Below are 18,335 nucleotides of genomic sequence, written 5' to 3'. Positions count from 1 at the left end.
GCGCCTGGAAAGCCACTGCTGGGGGCCCAGTTGCCCCTCGCTAGAGATTGAATATGATGCCCTAGAGAGGGGGTCATCCTTTCGTGGGGGCACGGCAGAGAGCGTGAACAGATGTACCTCATGTCTCTATATTTGAGAACGGGTACGGAGAAGGGCGGGGACAAAGCCTCAGACTACATGCCAACCGTGATGCCCGGGTGGGGTTTGCCTGGCGCACCGGGTCGAGAAGGATTCTGAGGTTCTGACGAAGAGTGCCGGCGCTGGGTGGCTAACAGGGGGGTCCTGGCACAAACGTCAGGTACCTGCCGGCTCTGATGAAGTTCCTCCCCATACCCCACACCTGCCCCGGCCCTGCCTGAGGTCCCCTACCTTAGTGGCCAGTAGACGCGTCAGATAGATTTCAGACACCATCTTGCTCCCCCGGTCACCCTCCTTCTGGTCCCCATGCTCGTGGTTCTTCACCAGGTGCCACATCTTGACTCCGCTCTCCAGGTCGGGGGTGATCATGGGTGTGCGTGAGCGGAGACTGTCGGGACTGCCCGTGTACCGGATCATGTTCTCTGCCAATGCAGTGACCCCGCCTGGGTGAGGCCTGTAGTTACCCAACACGCCGGCCCCCCACCCTTCCAGCCATGGCCACGGCTGTGTGATCCTTCCTACAGCGTGCGGGTGCTATTGACTGTGTGTCTTTGCAAGCAACGGTTCCCTGAAACTGGGATGCTTTGCCTGCCACCTCCAGGAAGCTCTCCGTGCCACTGAGATCCCTCGCCCTCCTGGACTTGCATCTCTCCAGCCCTAAATTATTCAATTTCTAAAAATATAAGCCTGTCCCTTGTTAGTGTGTTCCTTGAAAGAGTTCTGAGGTGATGGTTCAGGATGTGTTCTGGGTAGACTGTTAAGGAGTGGGTAGCCCGTTCCCTTCATGACTGTGCACCGGCTGAGCCACGGCCCTGTCACCTGCTTCCCCCGATCCTCCCGTCCGGCCTGGGCCAGCCCTTCCCACTTGCTGGCTGACATGCGGGAAGTGGTGGAAAGAGTGTGGTGCAGAAAAGGCGAAGGCCCTACTGTGTGCAGGTGCCACCGTATTTCTTCTACTTATTTCCCACACTGATTCTGTGAAGTCAGTAACTTTTTCATTTGCTGTTTTGCTGGCAGGACCAGGTCTTGCAGCCGTCAGGCAGCTGGCCCCAAAGCACACAGGTGGAAGCGGAGTAGGGCTGCCCCGGGGCTCCCAGCCCACTTCCAGTACCTTCTCCCCCTCCCCCATACCACGGAGCCAGAGACCTGGGTCTGCACCTTCCCTCAACTGCCTCGTGACAGTGTGACCTTTACCCATCACTTAGAGTCTCTGCATCTGAGTTATAATTTGCTAATCTGCATAATAGGGGGAAATAATAATTATTTAATTCACTGATTGTTATGAACAGGATGTGTGATAATGAATATCACAAAAGTGAAAGCATCACGTAGAGTGTAAGCTGCTCATGAAGGTTAGATTTCCTTCTTGTTTGTCAAGGATGAAAGTCCTCAATTCCTGCGCAGAGTTCCAGATGTGGAGACCCCTCCCCACTCGGGCTCTCCCCAGAGACAGTCAGCCCCCCTGACTCCCGCCCAGGGGTCTGCTGCCTTTCAGCAGGGCTGCCCTCGTGATAGTCGCCTCCGCAAGCTCGGGCATTCTCTCCTCCCCAGGCCGACCGGGAGAACTCACCATATTTACTTGCCGAGGTCCTGGAGACTGTGGAGTTGTTCACTGCATTATAGGCTGTCACCTGCTTGGACACTAAGGCCACCACAGAACCATCTGGCACCTGCAAGGAGAAGGCTTCTCAGAGCCTGGGTACAGAAAGTCTGTCACCCCAGGAGATAAGCTGGACCTCAGGGGCAGTCAGTGCCTCACAGAAGATGGGGGGACTTTGGAGGTGGTCAGCTGTGCTTTGAAAAAAACAAGACAGACCCGACCGCTGAGTAGCATCTTATGCTGTGGCTCCTTCTTGGAGCAACTGTGGCAAGAACTTCTCACTCAGCAGCACCCTCCATCCTGATGATTCCCTGAGAGGGCACCTGGACTATGCCCCAGGGATCATCCAACAAAGGGCCTTTTCTTGGGGATTTGCCCACACCCTGCAGGAGGCACGCATGTTAGTGTCCTATCTCAAAGAGGTCAAGGTTTCCTGGCTGGGGGATGTCAGATTTCCCTGGGTGGCCAAGGGAGTCAGAAGTGCTGGGGGAGAGGTGGGTGCACAGCGTGGTGTCCAGCCTCTCTGGGTGAGAGAGGTCTGAGCTTTGGAGGCCACCGCAGCTGAGCGAGCCCCACCCCTCCTGCACAGTCACCCCACCTGGTAATGGGCCAGCGTGTTCAGTCTCTTCCAGTCATTCTCAATTTTGGTGGTAATGTCTTCATCCTGCAGGATCATCCTGGCCCCACTTCCTTGTCGCCATTCTGTAGGGAGAGCAGTCGCGTCTGAGAGAGGCCCTTGAGCCCCTCCTACAGGGATCCCAGGGGCCCGGGGTGGGCAGCTGCATTGTGCCATGTGGAGCATGCATCCCTGGATAGACCCTCCCTGGGGAGGGGTGAGAAGCTCTCTGTGCAGAAGGGCCCTGAGTTCTAGCTCTGGTCTCATCCCACCAAACTCAGGGACACAAGACGGGTAACATCAGCTATCCTCCCCTGCCCGCCTGCCGCCGTGAGTGGCCACATCTGTGAGCAGGTGCTGAGTAAGTACTGGCTGAATGAACAAGGCAGGCCGAGGCACTTAAGAAAGCGCTGAGCAGATGCCAGGCGGCATCGTCACCACCACGGGCTCCTTTGCTTGATTGCAAGGTCTTGGAGCTAACGAGACCCAGGCTGCAGGTTCAGTCTCTGTGCACCCTGGTCCTGTTCCTGGGGTGTGTCCTGCACCCAAAAGCCAGCAGGTTAGTCACCCTTGGCAGGGAAGCTGGGTGAATGTGTGTACAGAGCCCAGCAAAACCCGTTCCTGTGCCCAGGAACAGCGCCATCCCCACAGAGGCCATGTGAATAGCAGCATCTTGGTGATCCATTCAGCACCTGATTATTTGACACTATAGGTATACGTTTCTATGCATTCTCCCCCTGGGCCCAAATAACAACGGCTCTTGGGTGGATACCACATGGGGAAGCAGGAGACTGTTTCTCATCAACCAAATTGCCGTCACCACCCGTGGTACAAATCACATGGAGATGCAGAAGCACACGCTCCAGTCCTGAAATGTACGCACATGGAAACCCAGGTGCGTGCCAGGCATGCGCACCCACACACGCACATATGTTCACATGCACACACCAGAAAAGAAAAACAGCCTTTTAAATTCAAATGCATTCCCATGTGTTCCAGCCAGGAAGCCAGGAATCTGTCTTCCAGGCGGTCACAGCCCGCTCAGCGCCACACAGACACCAATACTTCTGAGCTGTGCAAGAGCCCTGGGACTCACAGAGCACAGCTGGGTCCTGGCAGGAGTCACCCGACATTCTTGCCTGACCCCAGGGTGTATTTTCCTATGACCTCCAGGAACTCGATTCAGAATCGACCCCTACCCACGCTGTTCTTTCTTGCTAAGGCTGAGCTTGGGTCTCCAGCTGACCACGTCACCGGCACAGAGAGTGGGGACCCCTCCCTGCTTGGTGCCCTCGGCATGGCCGGTGCTATTGATGGAAAACAGGCCCAGGAGGGGAGCTGCCTGCCCTTAGGAGCAGCAGAGAGGCTCGTAATGCCCCAGTCCCTGCTCCAGTTCCTGGGCTCGCCTGCTGCCTGGCTTAAAGCCTCATGTAGTGTGGGGCATCTCAGGAATGTGAATATGAGGGTACCACACATGCTCACTGGAGCTGAGGGGCCTCAGTGGGTCCACGGAGACCGCCGACCATTCAGTCCTGCGGATGGCAGGCTGGGAGTTGATCACACCGATCTGGGCCTTGGGGAGGGTAGGGTGAGACGCTGACAGGGAGATGCCCCATGGAGGCACCTAGTTGGCAATGCTTCACTTGTTGTGGTTTTTGCTTTTGCTTTTCATTTTATGGACACATGTGTTTCTGAGTGGCAGGGGCAAAGAGGTCACTCAGCTGATATGCTGCATAGTCTGACTCGTGGTAGAGGCCAGTCTGTGGTCAAGGAATAAGGCAGTGGCATGCTTTAACCCAGCCCCACAGCAGGCCTTACCAGACCAGGCCTCTGGGGTCTCCCCGGCTTGCCTGGTGGATGGCACCAGGGCCATTAAGTCAGAGGCTGTGTTGGGGGTGGGGGGAAGTACAGGGACAACTTGGGGGCCCAGCAGACAGGGGGGGCTGGAGGAAAAGCAGGGGAAGAGCTCTGGGTATTAGGTCCACTGGCTGGGCTTAAGAGAGAAGGAAGTCTCCTCCACCCATGTGCCTGTGGGCTTGCCAGGCCTAGACGGGAACCAGCTCTTCTGGTTTAGCAGCTACACTGGCACCACTTGCTGTTGGAGTTGTAGCACAACTCAGTTCAGTGGGATCTGAACAAGCCACACAGCCTGGTGGACTGAGCAATGACAGCTGGTGACTGATTCTGGAGCCCGATGCAAGGCTTCCCTGTTGCAAAACGCCCCTGAAATTGTGCAGTGCACAGCCTGCGCGGCTGTACTCAGCAGCCTCGGTTCTGAGTCATGTCCAATAATTATGTAAGCAGATGAAAATCAGTCTGTTTCTATGTCCCCAACTGTAAAAAGTAGGGCAGAGTATGGCCATGCTTCCCCCCAGGGCAGTCAAGGAATGATGGCTTGTCCTTGGGAGTACAAAAATTTGATGCTGCTAGATGCCTACCAGCAGTGCTGGTCCAGCACCAGGAACACAGTAAGTACTCGAGGAGTGTTTATTAAAGGGATAGTGAACACGTGAATGAAGGAAGGAAGGAGAAGGATGGGTGAGTGAGCGATGGTGGCCTATTTCCAGGCAGTACAGGAGAATTTTCTGCCCGTGTGCTGGTGCTCACCATGGGCAGGCAGAGAGCTGCAGTTGGAGGTGCACGGTGAACAATTCCGTGAGCAACCCGGGCCAACGGCTGGTCTGAACTCCTCAGAAAGGAGGCACAGCCGGTGCCAGAAGGAAAGTTGTCTTAAATTATCATCACCAATCCTTCCAAATTCATGACCAGGAAATTAAAGAAACAGATTGGGAAGGCAGACACAGGGGTCCTTCTCCCCAGGCCACTGCTTCTTCTGGTAACCAGCTGAGTTCTCTTCCCCGGGCACTAACTGAGCACCTTCTCTGGGCAGGGACCCTGGGCCAGGTCACCTGGATACACTGGATACAGTGACGTTAAGAGGGGCCCCAGTGCTCCGGGTGTTCTCCAGACAGGACACGGCTCGGGTGGGGTACTAGCAGGCAGCAGGGGGTGGGGGAGAGCAACCATGGTCATTTAGCAATTATCCCCAAACATTAGGAATACTCCCCCAAGTACCAATGTGAGGACAGTGAGTTGGAGTCAAGGAGGAGAACCCTCAGCCCTGTTTTTAGATCTCTTGAGCCTGTTGGGTTCATTGTCTCTCATACAGAAAAATTGGGTTTGATTTTTCCCCTGAAATCTAAGAAAGGTAAAAAAAGTGACATTCTCCATCCTGTCCTGACATTCGCCAAACCAGTCCTGATGGATGCAAGCCCAAAGAGGTGGGAGCCAGGTGCTGGCAGCTGCATCCCTGAGGTCTGTAGGAAGAAGCAAGGCCATGGGAAGTTTGCTGAGCCGACCCAGGATGGAGGGGCAGGGGCGGACTGCAGCAGGAAGGCACGAGATTCCCTGGCGCCCAGTAATTTAGGTGGGCTGACATGGAAACTCACTCTTCTCTGCCAAGGTCCTCAGTTTTACCTGTTGGCCTGGACACCCTTCTGCTTCTGCGCCACGCTTTCCTTCCTTTCCTGAAACCCCTCACCCAGACCAGCCGTGGCCTCTATTCTCCTTGAACTCACCAGGAATGTCTCAAGAATGCTCTTGCTCTGCTTCGTGACCTTGTCTCGACAGGGGCCTGAGCCCAGGGGCTCTGCTGCGTCCTGCCGGGACCAGGAAAGGATGAGGTGGAAGGCCAAAGCATCTGGCTTCCCCTTATCCCGGGAGCCATCCACCCTTCACATGTCATCGCTGGCTTCTGGAAATCTCAACCCTGCCTGGCAGTGAGGAACCCAAGAGCAGGTTGGGGTGGCTGAAGGTCAGGCGGGCCTGCCACCTTCACCTCCCAAGGACAGCGGCCTGGTGCCCCTGGCAGTGTGTGTGGCTGCGGGCAGTGTGTGCTCAGCCTCCTGGGGCTGAGCAAGGGCGTGTCTCATGTTGCACTCTGTGTGCTGCTGCATATTCAACATACGCTTAGTTTTCATGTCAGTAATGAAAATCAATAGGACCAAGCCTCCCAATCCCAAATTCAGCACCCACTTCACCACACAGGCTCCTTCTGTCTTGCCTATAAAGACAGCACTAAAAATATATCTCTTTTGTGTCCACACCTTGCTATGTATGCACAAGGTGACCCCATTAGAACAGCTGAGGGGTGATGTGACAGCTGGGCCCATGGCCAGCATCCTCCCGGTGGATGCCCGCCTCCAGACAACTCCGCCTGCCCTTGGGCCATGGAGAGAGACGAGACTACCTCCAGGCACCAAATGATGGGGGATGCTGAGCTCAGGGACGGCCCCCGAACCCTGAGAAAAGGCGCACTCTGGATCAGGACATCCAGGGAGAGGCATCTCTTGCAGCCACCGTACAGAAAATCCGAATCCAGAGAATCTCAGAGTCCCACTGCACACTCACTCAGTCCAACGCCGCCTGCCCAGCACCCGCTGTGGGCCAGACCCTGTGCTGGGAGGGCATCACAGCTCATGAAAGCTAAGCCCTGGTTCCTGAAGGGCTCCCGGAGTGGAAGGCGGGAGGGAGCCTGAAGAATCAGGGGCCCAGGATCGGGGTTGGGTGGAGGGAAGAAGGAGGAGAGCCTTGGGGGGAGGGCCAAGGGGCAAAGGCAGCAGGCGCTCTGGTCCAGAGGTGCTACTTATGTGACGCTTTGGGGGATCCGTGAATGTGTGTCAGTGTGGGAGTCGGCAGAAAGGCTGGAGAGGCACGTGCAAGTCAGAAGTGCGTCAGGAAAGACCTGGCAAGCCTGGTTAAGGCATCTGGGGGTGAGCTGTGGGCCGGGGAGATGAGGCGTATGAGAAGGGGAGAGCTCATGGAGGTCACGAGGTGGGGGAGCCCCGCCAAGGATGACTGCTTTCGGCCAAAGAATGGGGACTGGAGTGCAGATGTGGGGGGTGTTCAGGAGGTAGACCACACAGTGCTTGGAAATTGTCTGGGAAGTGGAGATGGGAGCATCATGGTATGTCCCCCAAGTTTTGAGAAGGTGGTGGGGGGAATAGCAGGAAGCTAGGCCAGAGAGGTGGGAGGGCTTCATCTGCGGGACAACCATGGAAGGAGACCCTGGCCCCAAGCACATCCCTGGCCTGGTTCTTGGAGGGTCCCCTACCTCCCAGCAGGTGCTAGGCTGACGGGCGCCTCCTCCCTGGAGCATAAGCCTGCAAGAGCTTTGGCCCTTGTGGTGTTAGTATGCAGGCGTGTGCACGTGCACACGTCCACACTCACGCACACACACACACACACATAGATGTATGCACACACATATTCATGCATGCCCTTCATTTCACCGTTGGGTGGGGACTCACAGTTTGCAACTCCCCTCCCACCTTCCATTCTTTCTATCAGTACCTCTCCTTGGACCCATCACAGAAAACTGGATGGGCAAGGGAGGACGGATATGACCCCCAGACTGATCCGTGCTGGCTGAGGCAACCCTCCTAGCCCACGAGGGACCTTGACAGCAGATGCCTGTTCTCCTGCCCCAGGCCACCGGGCCCCCCTCTGGGGTGCTGAGAGCAGGCTGTCACCAGGAGCACTTGGCAAACCTGCACGGGCTCTGCTCTACCCCCAAGGACGGGATCCTGAGCCGAGGGCTGGAGGCAGAGACAAGAGTACTGCTGGACACCTGTCGACAGGTAAGCCCCAAGCAGACCCCTGGCAGGGAGCCCAGGCACCCTCAACACCCAGCCACTCCCCAGTGCTGGGGACATGTATCACAGAAGAACGGGGAGTGGCCGTGACAGGATCAGAGCGTCACTGCAAATGAGGTTGGAAGATTGACCCAGGACCGGGAAGGGGGTACCATCTAAATCCCTTTTGTTTAAAAAACAATTTATTGTGAGAGCAAGTTCTAAAATATAAAATAACTGAACTATGAGACGTGGCGCTTCCGAGAAGAAGGTCCCAGGTGGAAGTGTGTTGTCTGCACGTGAGAGGCTAAGTCCATATAAACTGTAAAGTGTGCGGCTCTGGCTAGATGTTGCTATTTGGTGCAAGTCTGCAGGGCTGCAGGCAAAAGAAGGCTGTGCTCTGCGACTCGATTAAGGAGACATGAGCTGGAGCTTAATGGACATTCTTGAGTCTGCAATGCAGAGGCTCTGGGGTCCTCCCAGCGGGGCTCTGGTGCGCAGTGTCAAAGAAGAGCGAAGGCAGGTGGTGGGCACCGGGGAGGGGGAAGGTGACCCTGGGGTTCCCATGCACGGCACCAAGAGGTTGCCGCTAGCTCTGACCTCCCTCTCACAGCTCCTGCCTCCCGCCCCGTGCCCCACTCCAGGCTCCAGGCACAAAGGACAGACACACTCACAACCCAATTTGTTATGCTTCCACCTTCCAGGGAGTGAGGGAGGTGAAAGAAGAAAGAAAGGAAAAAAAAAATCCCATTATCTTTATCTGTCCTTGCCATCATCAGGTGCAGCGGAAAATGCAAACTGGGGAGACGGCTGCTGTGAACTCTTTGTATTTCCCTCGGAAGATAGTGTATCTTTTTATTGCATGCAGGAATTACTGATTTGAAAAACACATATATATCCTTTCAGCATGACTTGAACCCTGAGCAGCAGGACAGAGCGGGTGGTGGAGTTCCAGGGGCTACTGGGAGAGCATCCACATTAAACTGGAGGACTCTCGACAGGTCAAAGCCCAAGGGGACACTGTCTGGGGAGGACATGGGTGCTATCCCCGCCTTCCTGCTGCGTGGCCGGGGCCCAGGCACTGCCTCTCTGAGCGGCAGATGCTGCTGTGCAGGGGACCAGACCGGCACTGGTGATTTCTTCTGTGCTGAGACAGAGTCCCATGGCTCAGAGGGAGGGGTGTCCTGCCTTCTGTTGCTGTGCAAAGAAATGAGGGAACCTGCCCTGCTCACACCGGTACCCCCATGCCCGGCACAGAGTGTGCCCCGAGGTCAGCTCTTCCGATACATGGATTGAAGAGTCTAGTGCTTGGAGATGGGGTACCTAGATCCGGTACCTGCGGGTGGGAAGGGACATAACTGGGGTAAAGACAGCCTCGTGTATCAGAGTGGGGTATCGCCACCACCGTGCTTCGGGAGCTTCCGACGCCTTCCTGTCCCCGCACAGCCCCCAGCCCCTGCCCCAGGGTGTCTTTCCTTCCCTAGATTCCAACAGGCTGAGATGAAAGCAGGCCTTGCTGGTTCACAGGCTCCTGTGCTGGTTAGTTTTATGTGTCACTAAGGCTATGCCTTGGCATCCGGCTGTGTGGTCAGACAATATTCCGGAAGTTTCTGTAAGGTGCTTTTTAGCAATCAACACTTAGATCAGTGGACTTTGAGCGAAGTGAGTTGCCCTCCGATGAGCTGAAGGCCTGGAGAGAAGAGGAGACTGACCTCCCCTGAGCAGGACAGAACTTTGCCGGCAGAAAGCCTGTGGACGTGACCTGCCACACCGGCTCTCACCTGGGCCTCCAGCCCGGCAGACTCCCTTGTGGATTTGGGACTTGCCGGCCGCCCCTGCCAGAGACCGAATGTTTGTGTCCCACCAAAATGTTCACATCGAAGTCCTAACCGCCAGTGTGATGGGACGTGGACGTGGGGTCTCTGTGAGACAAAAGGTTGTGAAGGGGGAGCCCTGGTGAATGGAATTAGAGGCTATAAAAGGGACCCCAGAGAGCCCCGTTGTTCTTTGTGCCGAGTGAGGACACAAGGAGGCACCACCCCTGAACCAGGAAGCAATCTTCACCAGACACCAAAACGGCCAGCATCTCGATCTGGGACTTCCCAGACGCCAGAATTGTGCGAAAGAAATTGCTGTTGTGTACAAGCCGCGCAGCCGATGGTGTCAGGCTAGGGCAGCCCAAGGGCACTAACCCTCCATGATCACGTGAGCAAGTCCTGGCAATAACTCTCTCTCTCTGCATGTTCTATTGGCTGTTTCTCTGGAGAACCCCGACTGATACATTCCCCAACTTGGTTGCTTGATGCCTGGTGACAGGGTGGATGGAGGAAGTGGAGAGAACTTCAGTCCAAGGAGCAATGAGTGCAAGTGTCTGCCATGAGGGGGCCAGGCCAGGCCAGGGGCCACGGTGAGGATGAAAGGCAGGAGGAGATGTTTGGGGCTGGATTTACTTAGGATAGTTATGGGGGGCGGGGCGGGGGTCTAAATTGTCTTTGATCCCTTCTGAGCTGTTCTGCGACAAGCGCCCTTTCCTTGCGGGGGGCTGGCATCAGGACGGGGGAGGCAGCCTTTGCCCCATGCCCTCAGCTGTGGGCGAGGAGGAACGAAGGGAGGATGCCTGGCTAGCTTGCCTCTGTCCAAGGCGTGTGGCCGAGTCCTCTATGCACCTCTGTGCTTTGTGCAATGTCCCTTCGGCATAGACTAATTTTTGATAATAATCGCACCTTACATTTGTCAATTGCTTTTAGACTTTTAAAGCACTATCACCTACATGATGGGAAAAACTTGCCTTGCCTCTTTCTCCCCTCGGGGGCCATGAGGCTGAGTTGAATCATGTGGAAAAAGCATTCGGGTCTCTAAGGAGGCCTCATTTCCTTGTTACGCAATCTGGCTTTGGTAGAAAGAAGGCCGGAGCTTTCGGGGCAGCTCCAAGCTCTGCATCTAATAGAAAAAAGGGCATTCCTTGGTAGAGCACCCAGCACAGGGGGCCTTTGTGAGGAGTGGGGCATAACACTCCTTCCCCAGTAAGGTGGGGCCCTGAGGCTCCATCTGCCTGGGGTCCCCGCTTCTTTGGCTTCCTCCCTGCTGTCGGAGGCTTCGTTCCCCCTGCCCCGGTTGTCTCTGGGTCCTCCCTGGCAGCACCTCTGATGGGACAGGTGGCCCCTTTGGTCTCTTGGGCAGCCGCAGTGGGCAGCGCGTCACAGGACACCCAGCCCCTGCTGGGAGGCCGGCCGCCTGTCCCTGGCCCCAGCAGCCTGGAGAGCGTGCAGCCCCACTTGGGCCCCATGGCTCGTTGCTCGGGGGATGGCAGGAAGTCCTGCAGCTGCTCCGAGACTGCTGCTTCCACTGCAGATGGCTTCCCGCTATGGCCGTAGGATGCTTTCCATCTTTGCATTCATGATCTGCTTTGCTGGGCTTGCACACCTAGACCTTTTAAGGCAGCCGGTTTTCTAAAGCTAAGAAGCAGCCCCTTCCCCTTCCAAGTTCAGGATGCGCAGATTCGGGGCGGGGCGGGGAGGGCAATCCTGAGCAGCACATACTGGCTGCGAAATCAAGCACGTGTAGAGAATGTGGCCCTAAATCTGCTTCTAGAGGGCACCCCTTTAGCTGAGGGTTGAGAGGACACTGAAGAACATTGGCTCCCACCCATCCTGAAACCATGAAGTGTTTGAACCACCACAGGACCGAGTTTTTGCACCTGAATGCCTCCTCTTCCTTCCAAGGGATGAGAACTCATCTGCCTCTTTCTGGCAAGGAAGAGGAGGCATTCAGGTGCAAAAACTCGGTCTGGATGCTTCAGGTGGAGGCTTATGCAGCCACCTGTGGCTCTCCCTCCTGAGGAGTCACCCCAGTTCCCAGCAAGTGAAGCAGCAATCCGATCTGCACATGCACACAGGGGCGCTTCCTGGGTTCTAGCACCATCTCCAAACTCACCTCCCTGCATGAAGGTTTTTATAGCAGCTCCTCCTCTTGGCCTCACTATGCCAGGATTATCCTCCCACCCACTGGGCAGATAAGGACACCAAGAAGCTAAAGTGCACCGACATGGGTCCTGCACTTCGACAGAAGGGATGGTGGGTGCTGCCTGGCTCCCCCACCCTCCATGAACTTAACTGTCACCGGGAGACCCATTACGGAAAAACCCACTTAATCGTTTGGGGGCAGGGAACACGGGAGTCTTCCTTCCTGGTAGCTGTTTTCCTTCCCACTGGTTCTGTAACAGGTGCCTTCCCTATGTCAGTCTCTGGAATCTTCTTGGTGGCAGAGTCACCTGCATGCAGGTGCAAACGTCACTCTGCTCCAGGTGCCTGGTGCTCTGGGACACATAGGTGACATGCTGGCTCACACAGCACCGCCACCAACTCTCACATATGCGTCCTTCTTGTCCTGGAAGCAGCACGCGCAGAGCCACCTCCCAGGTGAAGGGGAGCAGGTGCTTGCCCAGTCTCTCTCCTTGGGTGCCTATGCCTCGGACACGGCCCGTCGGGAGCCAAACAAGGGGACGTGGTGTTAAATGAAGCAGAGAGAGTTGAGGTGGGTTACAGGGCTTCTTGACCCCGAGGCTGCTGGCATCAGAATTTGGGGAGGAGGGCAGGTGCCACTCGAGAGGGGACGAAGGTCCCCTTTGGATGTTACAAATAGGGTAGATGCCCATCTGTCTTGGATGGCCTAGCTGCAGGCAGCTTAGAGACCAGATGGATGGGTGAGGGGCCCCTGGAGTCCTCCCACTTCTACGTTGCTCCAGACACAAGCACATCCGCGTCAGCACCTTCCCCTCCATGCCCGGGATCAACGAACAGGCACAAACCTGCTCCTGACCAATGTCATCCCCATGATCAGTAATAACAGCGGCCAAGGCTAACGGAGTGTGTGCCACGGGCCAGGTGCTGCGCCCAGAGGCTTTCACACGCACCCTCTCACTTCATTCTTACAACACGGTGCGGTGCGCACTGTTATTTATCTCTGCCATAGAGGTAAAGAAACTAAGGCACAGAAAGGGGCAGTAACTTGACCAAGGTCGCACAGCAGGGACTTAGCATGGTCAGGACTCCAATCCAGGCGCATCTCTCTGCCATGATGCCCATCTGCCTCTCCTCAGCCCTGGCCCCTCTGGAGCTCGGGGCGCCCCACTAGGATTTCCCCAGGATGCTATCTCATAAACACTCAGGCCAACCCTCACTGGGTCTCAGTACAGCTGGCCCTATGTGGCGAGCCCTTGTTTATGTAGGCTACGTGATCTATTCGTGGAACATTCAAATAAAATGTCATCCTGCTCCCCAGCAGGCTGTCATCTCTCATTTTCCCCCTCTTCTTTCTCTCCATCCTCCATCACTGACCCAGATCTCCTGCCTTAGGTAGTCAGCAAAAATGGCACGCACAGAACAGAGGGGAGGGGAAGGGCCCAGGGGCTAAGGATGGTGGCGGTGGGGCCTCGGACCACATAGACTGAGCCTGAATCCACTTCACTGCAGATAGGACACCCCTGGGCTACTCCAAGGACCCCTGAGGTAGCGGTGCTGCCAGCAGACGGCAGTGCCCTCTCTGCCTATTGCTTGCTGAGCACCCATGGAGGCAGGCTCCCTGGGTTCCTGGGGCTGAGCATGCCCGTTCCCTGCACCCAGGTGCCTCTGGACCACGGAGGGTGCTTCTGACCAGCCCTAGGGTAGCCCCGGGTGGGCAGACCTACTCACCCAGGTCCATATCTGCAGCCTTGGGCCGGTGCGAGCAGGGCACATTCTTAAAGATGGCATCCAGAATCTTCTCCTTGACCTGAGTAATGGTGTCACAGTTAAGGATCTTCACTGGGACCTCAGGGCTGTTGGCGTTGTCTGGGTTGACACAGCTCAAGACCTGGAGGAGGAGGGAGGAGGCGTGTGGGGGAGGGCAGCAGGAAGCGCTGGGTCCCTGGTGCATCCTGGACACCACCGCCTGGACACTGCCCTTGCACGCACACTCCCCTCCCTGATCTCTCGCTGCACCCCCACCACCTCCGATTGCATGCCTGCAGACGCAGATGACAGCTTCCTCGCCCACCTGCCTCCTGCTCCATGTGGTGGCAATCAGAACTCTGGCCCCTGGACGCCTGCCTTTCATTAGCTGCCAGACTGCTGAGAGCTCAAATGGGAACATGCTTCTTCCATTAAGAAGAAGGAAAAAAACCTCCTAAATCTATAAAACCAAACTCTTACCCTCAAAATGTCCTAAGTGGAAAACAATGGTGGTAGGAACTCTGGACCAAGGGTCCCTTCTAAAGCTTTCCTGGGCCCTCACTGTCCGACGCTTAGTGGCCAAGCACAGCCTGCTGCTTCGTGCTGTCCTGGCCGCCCCTGCTGTCCTGTGCTCTGGGCTCAGCCTCCCCCAGGAAGCAGCACAGCCTTTTCTGGGCATCCTCCCCCTAGAGACCCTGAGGTGGCCCTAGGAGAACCCCATGGGATGCTCCAGGGCATCTGGAAAAGCGGTGGCTGTACTGAGACACAGGGTTCCCCGGCCACTGGCCAAATGACGGCTCCACCCAGAACGTTCCTTCCCCACTCCCATTTCTGTGCCCCTTGCTTAGTTTCTGAGCAAACTGCCAGATGTTTTTCTTTGTTGTTGTTTTTTTCCTGCTAGCTCAGTGCTTCTCAAGTTTAATGTGAACAGGATCACTCATGGGTTTTGTTAGAATATAGATTCTGACTCAGGAAGTCTGGGTTGGGGCCCGAGATTCTGCGGTGTAGCAGGTAAGCATCCAGCATCTAGCACCTGGCAGCCTCCTGGGTGAGCACCCAGCACTAGCAGGCTCCTGAGTGAGCATCTAGTACCTACCTAGGAGGCTCCTGGGTGAGCACCCAGCACTAGCAGGCTCCCGGTGATGCTAATAGGCACTCCCAGCAGCAGGGCCCTGGAACGTGCAAGCCCAAGTTCTAGTGTCAAGCCAATCAATCACTCAACACCTCTGAGGGGCCCCTAGCTACAAAGTGATGTGTCCCTGAGCCTCTCAGCACCTGTCCCTTGTGGTGCCCCTCCGGCCTGGGACAGGGATAGCATCGGTTGGCCCAAATTGTCCAGAGCTCCTCTGGCTTTCTCTCTTTTTCTTTTCCTCCTCACCAGCCAGGGGCTCTTCCCCTTCTGCCTGTTGGGGGTTCCCTTTCTCAGGCCTCAGGTGGCCTCACATCTCCCTGCAGCCCTTTCTTCCCAGGGGAGAACACTTGCAATTTCTTTCTCCTCTCCTCAGGATGTCTCTTCCCTCAGTGCCCCGCCTGATGGCTGTGCTCCCCTGACCCATTCCAAGTTCCTTACACGGGAGGTAAGACCCAACATCCAGGGCAGCCTAGCCTCTGGGGTAAAGGATGCTGCGATCTGGGGACAGAGCATTATTACAGCTCATTGTGCCAGATTTAGTCCCGGGGAAGGAACTGAGGATGGGAAAGGACAGCGTCGGGGGGAGGCCAGGCAGGAGGCATTTCGGTGGTAGCTCACTAAAAATCTATTCGGCGGCAACTGGAGGGTATTATGCTGAGTGAAATAAGTCAATTGGAGAAGGAAAAACATTATATGGTCTCATTCATTTGGGGAATATAAAAAATAGTGAAAGGGAATAAAGGGGAAAGGAGAGAAAATGAGTGGGAAATATCAGTGAGGGAGACAGAACATGAGAGACTCCTAACTCTGGGAAACGAACAAGGGGTGGTGGAAGGGGAGGAGGGTGGGGGATGAGGGTGACTGGGTGACGGGCACTGAGGGGTGCACTTGATGGGATGAGCACTGGGTGTTATGCTTTATGTTGGCAAATTGAACTCCAATAAAAAAAAATCTATTCGGGGCTCTATTTTGGGGAAGATCCCCCCCTTTCTCATTTTAATCAGAGCCTCTAACTCTCTCCTCCAGAGTAAAACGTGACTGCAGGGAAGCAAGGGCCCCAGTCACACACGCTGCTCCTCTGAAGCCTCCTCGGGGAGCCCATTCCAGCATGTCTGTCTGGATGCCCACTGGGACCCCCTGCCCTGGCCCATTGACATGGGGGGAAGGTGCCTCAGGGCCACATCATTCCCAGCCAGGAGGGACCACCTCCCTGTCGTCCGTGGGGTCTGGGATTGGCCCTGGGTTCACTGCAGGATAGGGATAGCATCGGTTGGCCCAAATTGTCCAGAGCTCCTCTGGCTTTCTCTCTTTTTCTTTTCCTCCTCACCAGCCAGGGGCTGGTCAGCCCCACTCTCCTCTGTCCCGGCCCGGCCTGTGCATGTCACATCTCCCCAGAAGTGCATTTTGTAAATTAATGAGTTAAGTTTTTAGAGAGGGAGAGGATCTTAAGCAGGCTCCATGCCCAGTGCGGAGCTCCTCATGGGGCTTGAGCTCTCGACCCTGAGATCATGACCTGAGCTGAAATCAAGACTTGGATGCTTAACTGATTGAGCTCCCCAGGCACCCCTCCCCATTAGTGCATTTAAATTCCACCTAGTTTTCTGTCCCCATCCCCCTACCACCCTGCACCCCTGCCCCAGCCTCGTCCTGGGTGCCCCCCATGCTTCACCCCCAGCACTTATCTGTTATCTTATTTTCTACCTCCTTCTTTTCACACCTTCTCCCCTCTCCTAGCAGAGGCCTGGTGGGAAGTCACACCTTCATCCAAGAGAACCCAAGTGTGACAGCCAGCGGCAGGAAGGAGGGGGCAGGGCCTAGGTGAGCAGTAGTGAGCACTTACTCTGGGCTCCCTGCCTCGCACGCCTTGCCCCATTCCGTCCTCTGGACAACTTTGGGAGATATGCACTATTATTAGCCCTGTGTAGGTCAGTCCTGGTGTTATCCTCCTTTTTTCCTTTTTTTTTTTTTTTTTTTCAGATGAAGAAACCCCAATTCAGAGATGGAAGGACCTGCCCCAAATCACCCAGCCTGTCAGAAGCAGAGTCGGGACTCCAATCCAGACCTCTTGCTCCTACCTGCTGAGTGTGGCTGCTTCCTAGGGTGACAGTGGCCATCAGAAGAGGGGGTTGAACTGGGACACAGGGAATCCCCACATTCCCTGACAAAGGTGTAACCACGAGGCCAATCTGGACTCACACCCTCGGGTCTTGGGTGTATGTGAACTCAGATCGGTGTGCCGAGGTAGGCTTCCGAACCCTGAGGAACTCTTTCTGGCTGCTTCCCTTCGGGCGCCCACCTGCTCTGTGTGGAAGTGTCACTCCCCACCCCGGGAGAGCCGACAAGGCACTCATTCCGTGGAATCAGCCCGCCAGCTGCTCCCCATGATCAGCACACTGGCCTGCAAGCACACTAAAGTGAGCTATTAGTCCCCCCCAACCAGGTGAGGGAGTCTGGGGACGGGCCTATGTGGGACACCTGGCTGGGCCTGGGCAGGCGGCTCTTCAGCATTTCAGCCTTCCCTCTGCTGGGGGGTGGGGCTGCCCGGGGCCAGAGCCCCATTACAGGGGGCATGGGGCAAAGCTGTGAGGCTGGTTTACCAGGGTTTTGTAGTCGATCTGCTGGCGGATGAGCTTGTCCTCACTCAGAGAGTAGCGGGCCTCCCCGGTGATGGCGTCGATGGGCCCCTTCTCCATCTGCTGCTTGATGGCACAGAAGAGCGAGAACAGGGGCTCCCCGGCGCACTCCTGGGCACAGAGGAGAACCGTGCTGGGCGGGCGCTGGGCCAGCCTCCTGGAGCCCGCTTCCCCCAAGGGCTGCTTTCCACTCCTCTGCTCCAACTCTCTCCTGCTCCTCTTTCTGCTCTGTTGTCAACCCCCGCCCCCGTCAGACGTGCATCTGTCTGGGCCCTCTGGACCACCGTCTTCTCCTCACCAGCCCTGCCTCCTGTCCCCGCTCCCTTCCTTCTCCCCACCCCGCTCCACTGCCTCCCCTGCGGCCCAGCAGGAGACACAGGTCAGTCCCCGGTGGCTGTGTGGCTGCGAAGTCCTTACAAAGCAAGGTAATAATTGGAAGTTGAGCAGCTCTCCCACCTCCCAGGCACACAGGAGGCTTATCTGCTGCCACACGCAGCTGTGGTACCTGCCTGGGACACTTACCAGCCCCAGGAGGAGGCCAGGAGAGCAGAAAGCTGGGAACTAAGGGATGAATCCTTATGAGCTTACAAGGGGACTCTGGCCTTGGGGCTCGGCTCCCCCTTGGGGCTCGGCTCCCCCTGGCCTGGGAGAAAGTGGGCTGTGGAACAGGGCATTGTCTCTCATGCCAGGGCGGACAGGGCAGGGGGTCGAGGCGGATGGGCTCTGTCTCCTGTGATGGTCAGGAGTCTGTCCCCCTGGTGATAGTGATGGCAATGGGGGGGACTGCATTTCTTCATGGGGTTCTATGAGCCAGGCTTTGGGGACTGTGGGCTTCGGGGTGTGCAGGGAAGTAGGGCAGGTTGGCAGGGGCTGGG

At 56.4% G+C, this 18,335-nt stretch overlaps 1 protein-coding gene across 1 annotated transcript in view; it reads right to left on the bottom strand.

Moving 5' to 3' along the window:
- The window catches only part of PLXNA4 (plexin A4), a 426,671-nt gene that overhangs the window by 21,541 nt on the left and 386,795 nt on the right, over positions 1-18,335 (bottom strand). The window contains exons 24-28 of the mRNA XM_025471690.3: positions 17,425-17,571; positions 13,678-13,837; positions 2,337-2,440; positions 1,709-1,808; positions 370-560 (exon numbers count right to left, since the gene is read on the bottom strand). Of these exons, the coding sequence (XP_025327475.1) occupies positions 370-560; positions 1,709-1,808; positions 2,337-2,440; positions 13,678-13,837; positions 17,425-17,571 (702 nt within the window). The remainder of the gene's footprint in view (positions 1-369; positions 561-1,708; positions 1,809-2,336; positions 2,441-13,677; positions 13,838-17,424; positions 17,572-18,335) is intronic.

This window comes from Canis lupus, chromosome 14, assembly GCF_003254725.2.
Source record: "Canis lupus dingo isolate Sandy chromosome 14, ASM325472v2, whole genome shotgun sequence".
NCBI classification, from domain to species: Eukaryota; Metazoa; Chordata; class Mammalia; order Carnivora; family Canidae; genus Canis; species Canis lupus.
The sequence above is the reverse complement of the archived record's forward strand: the minus strand, read 5'-3'. Positions and strand labels throughout refer to the sequence as shown.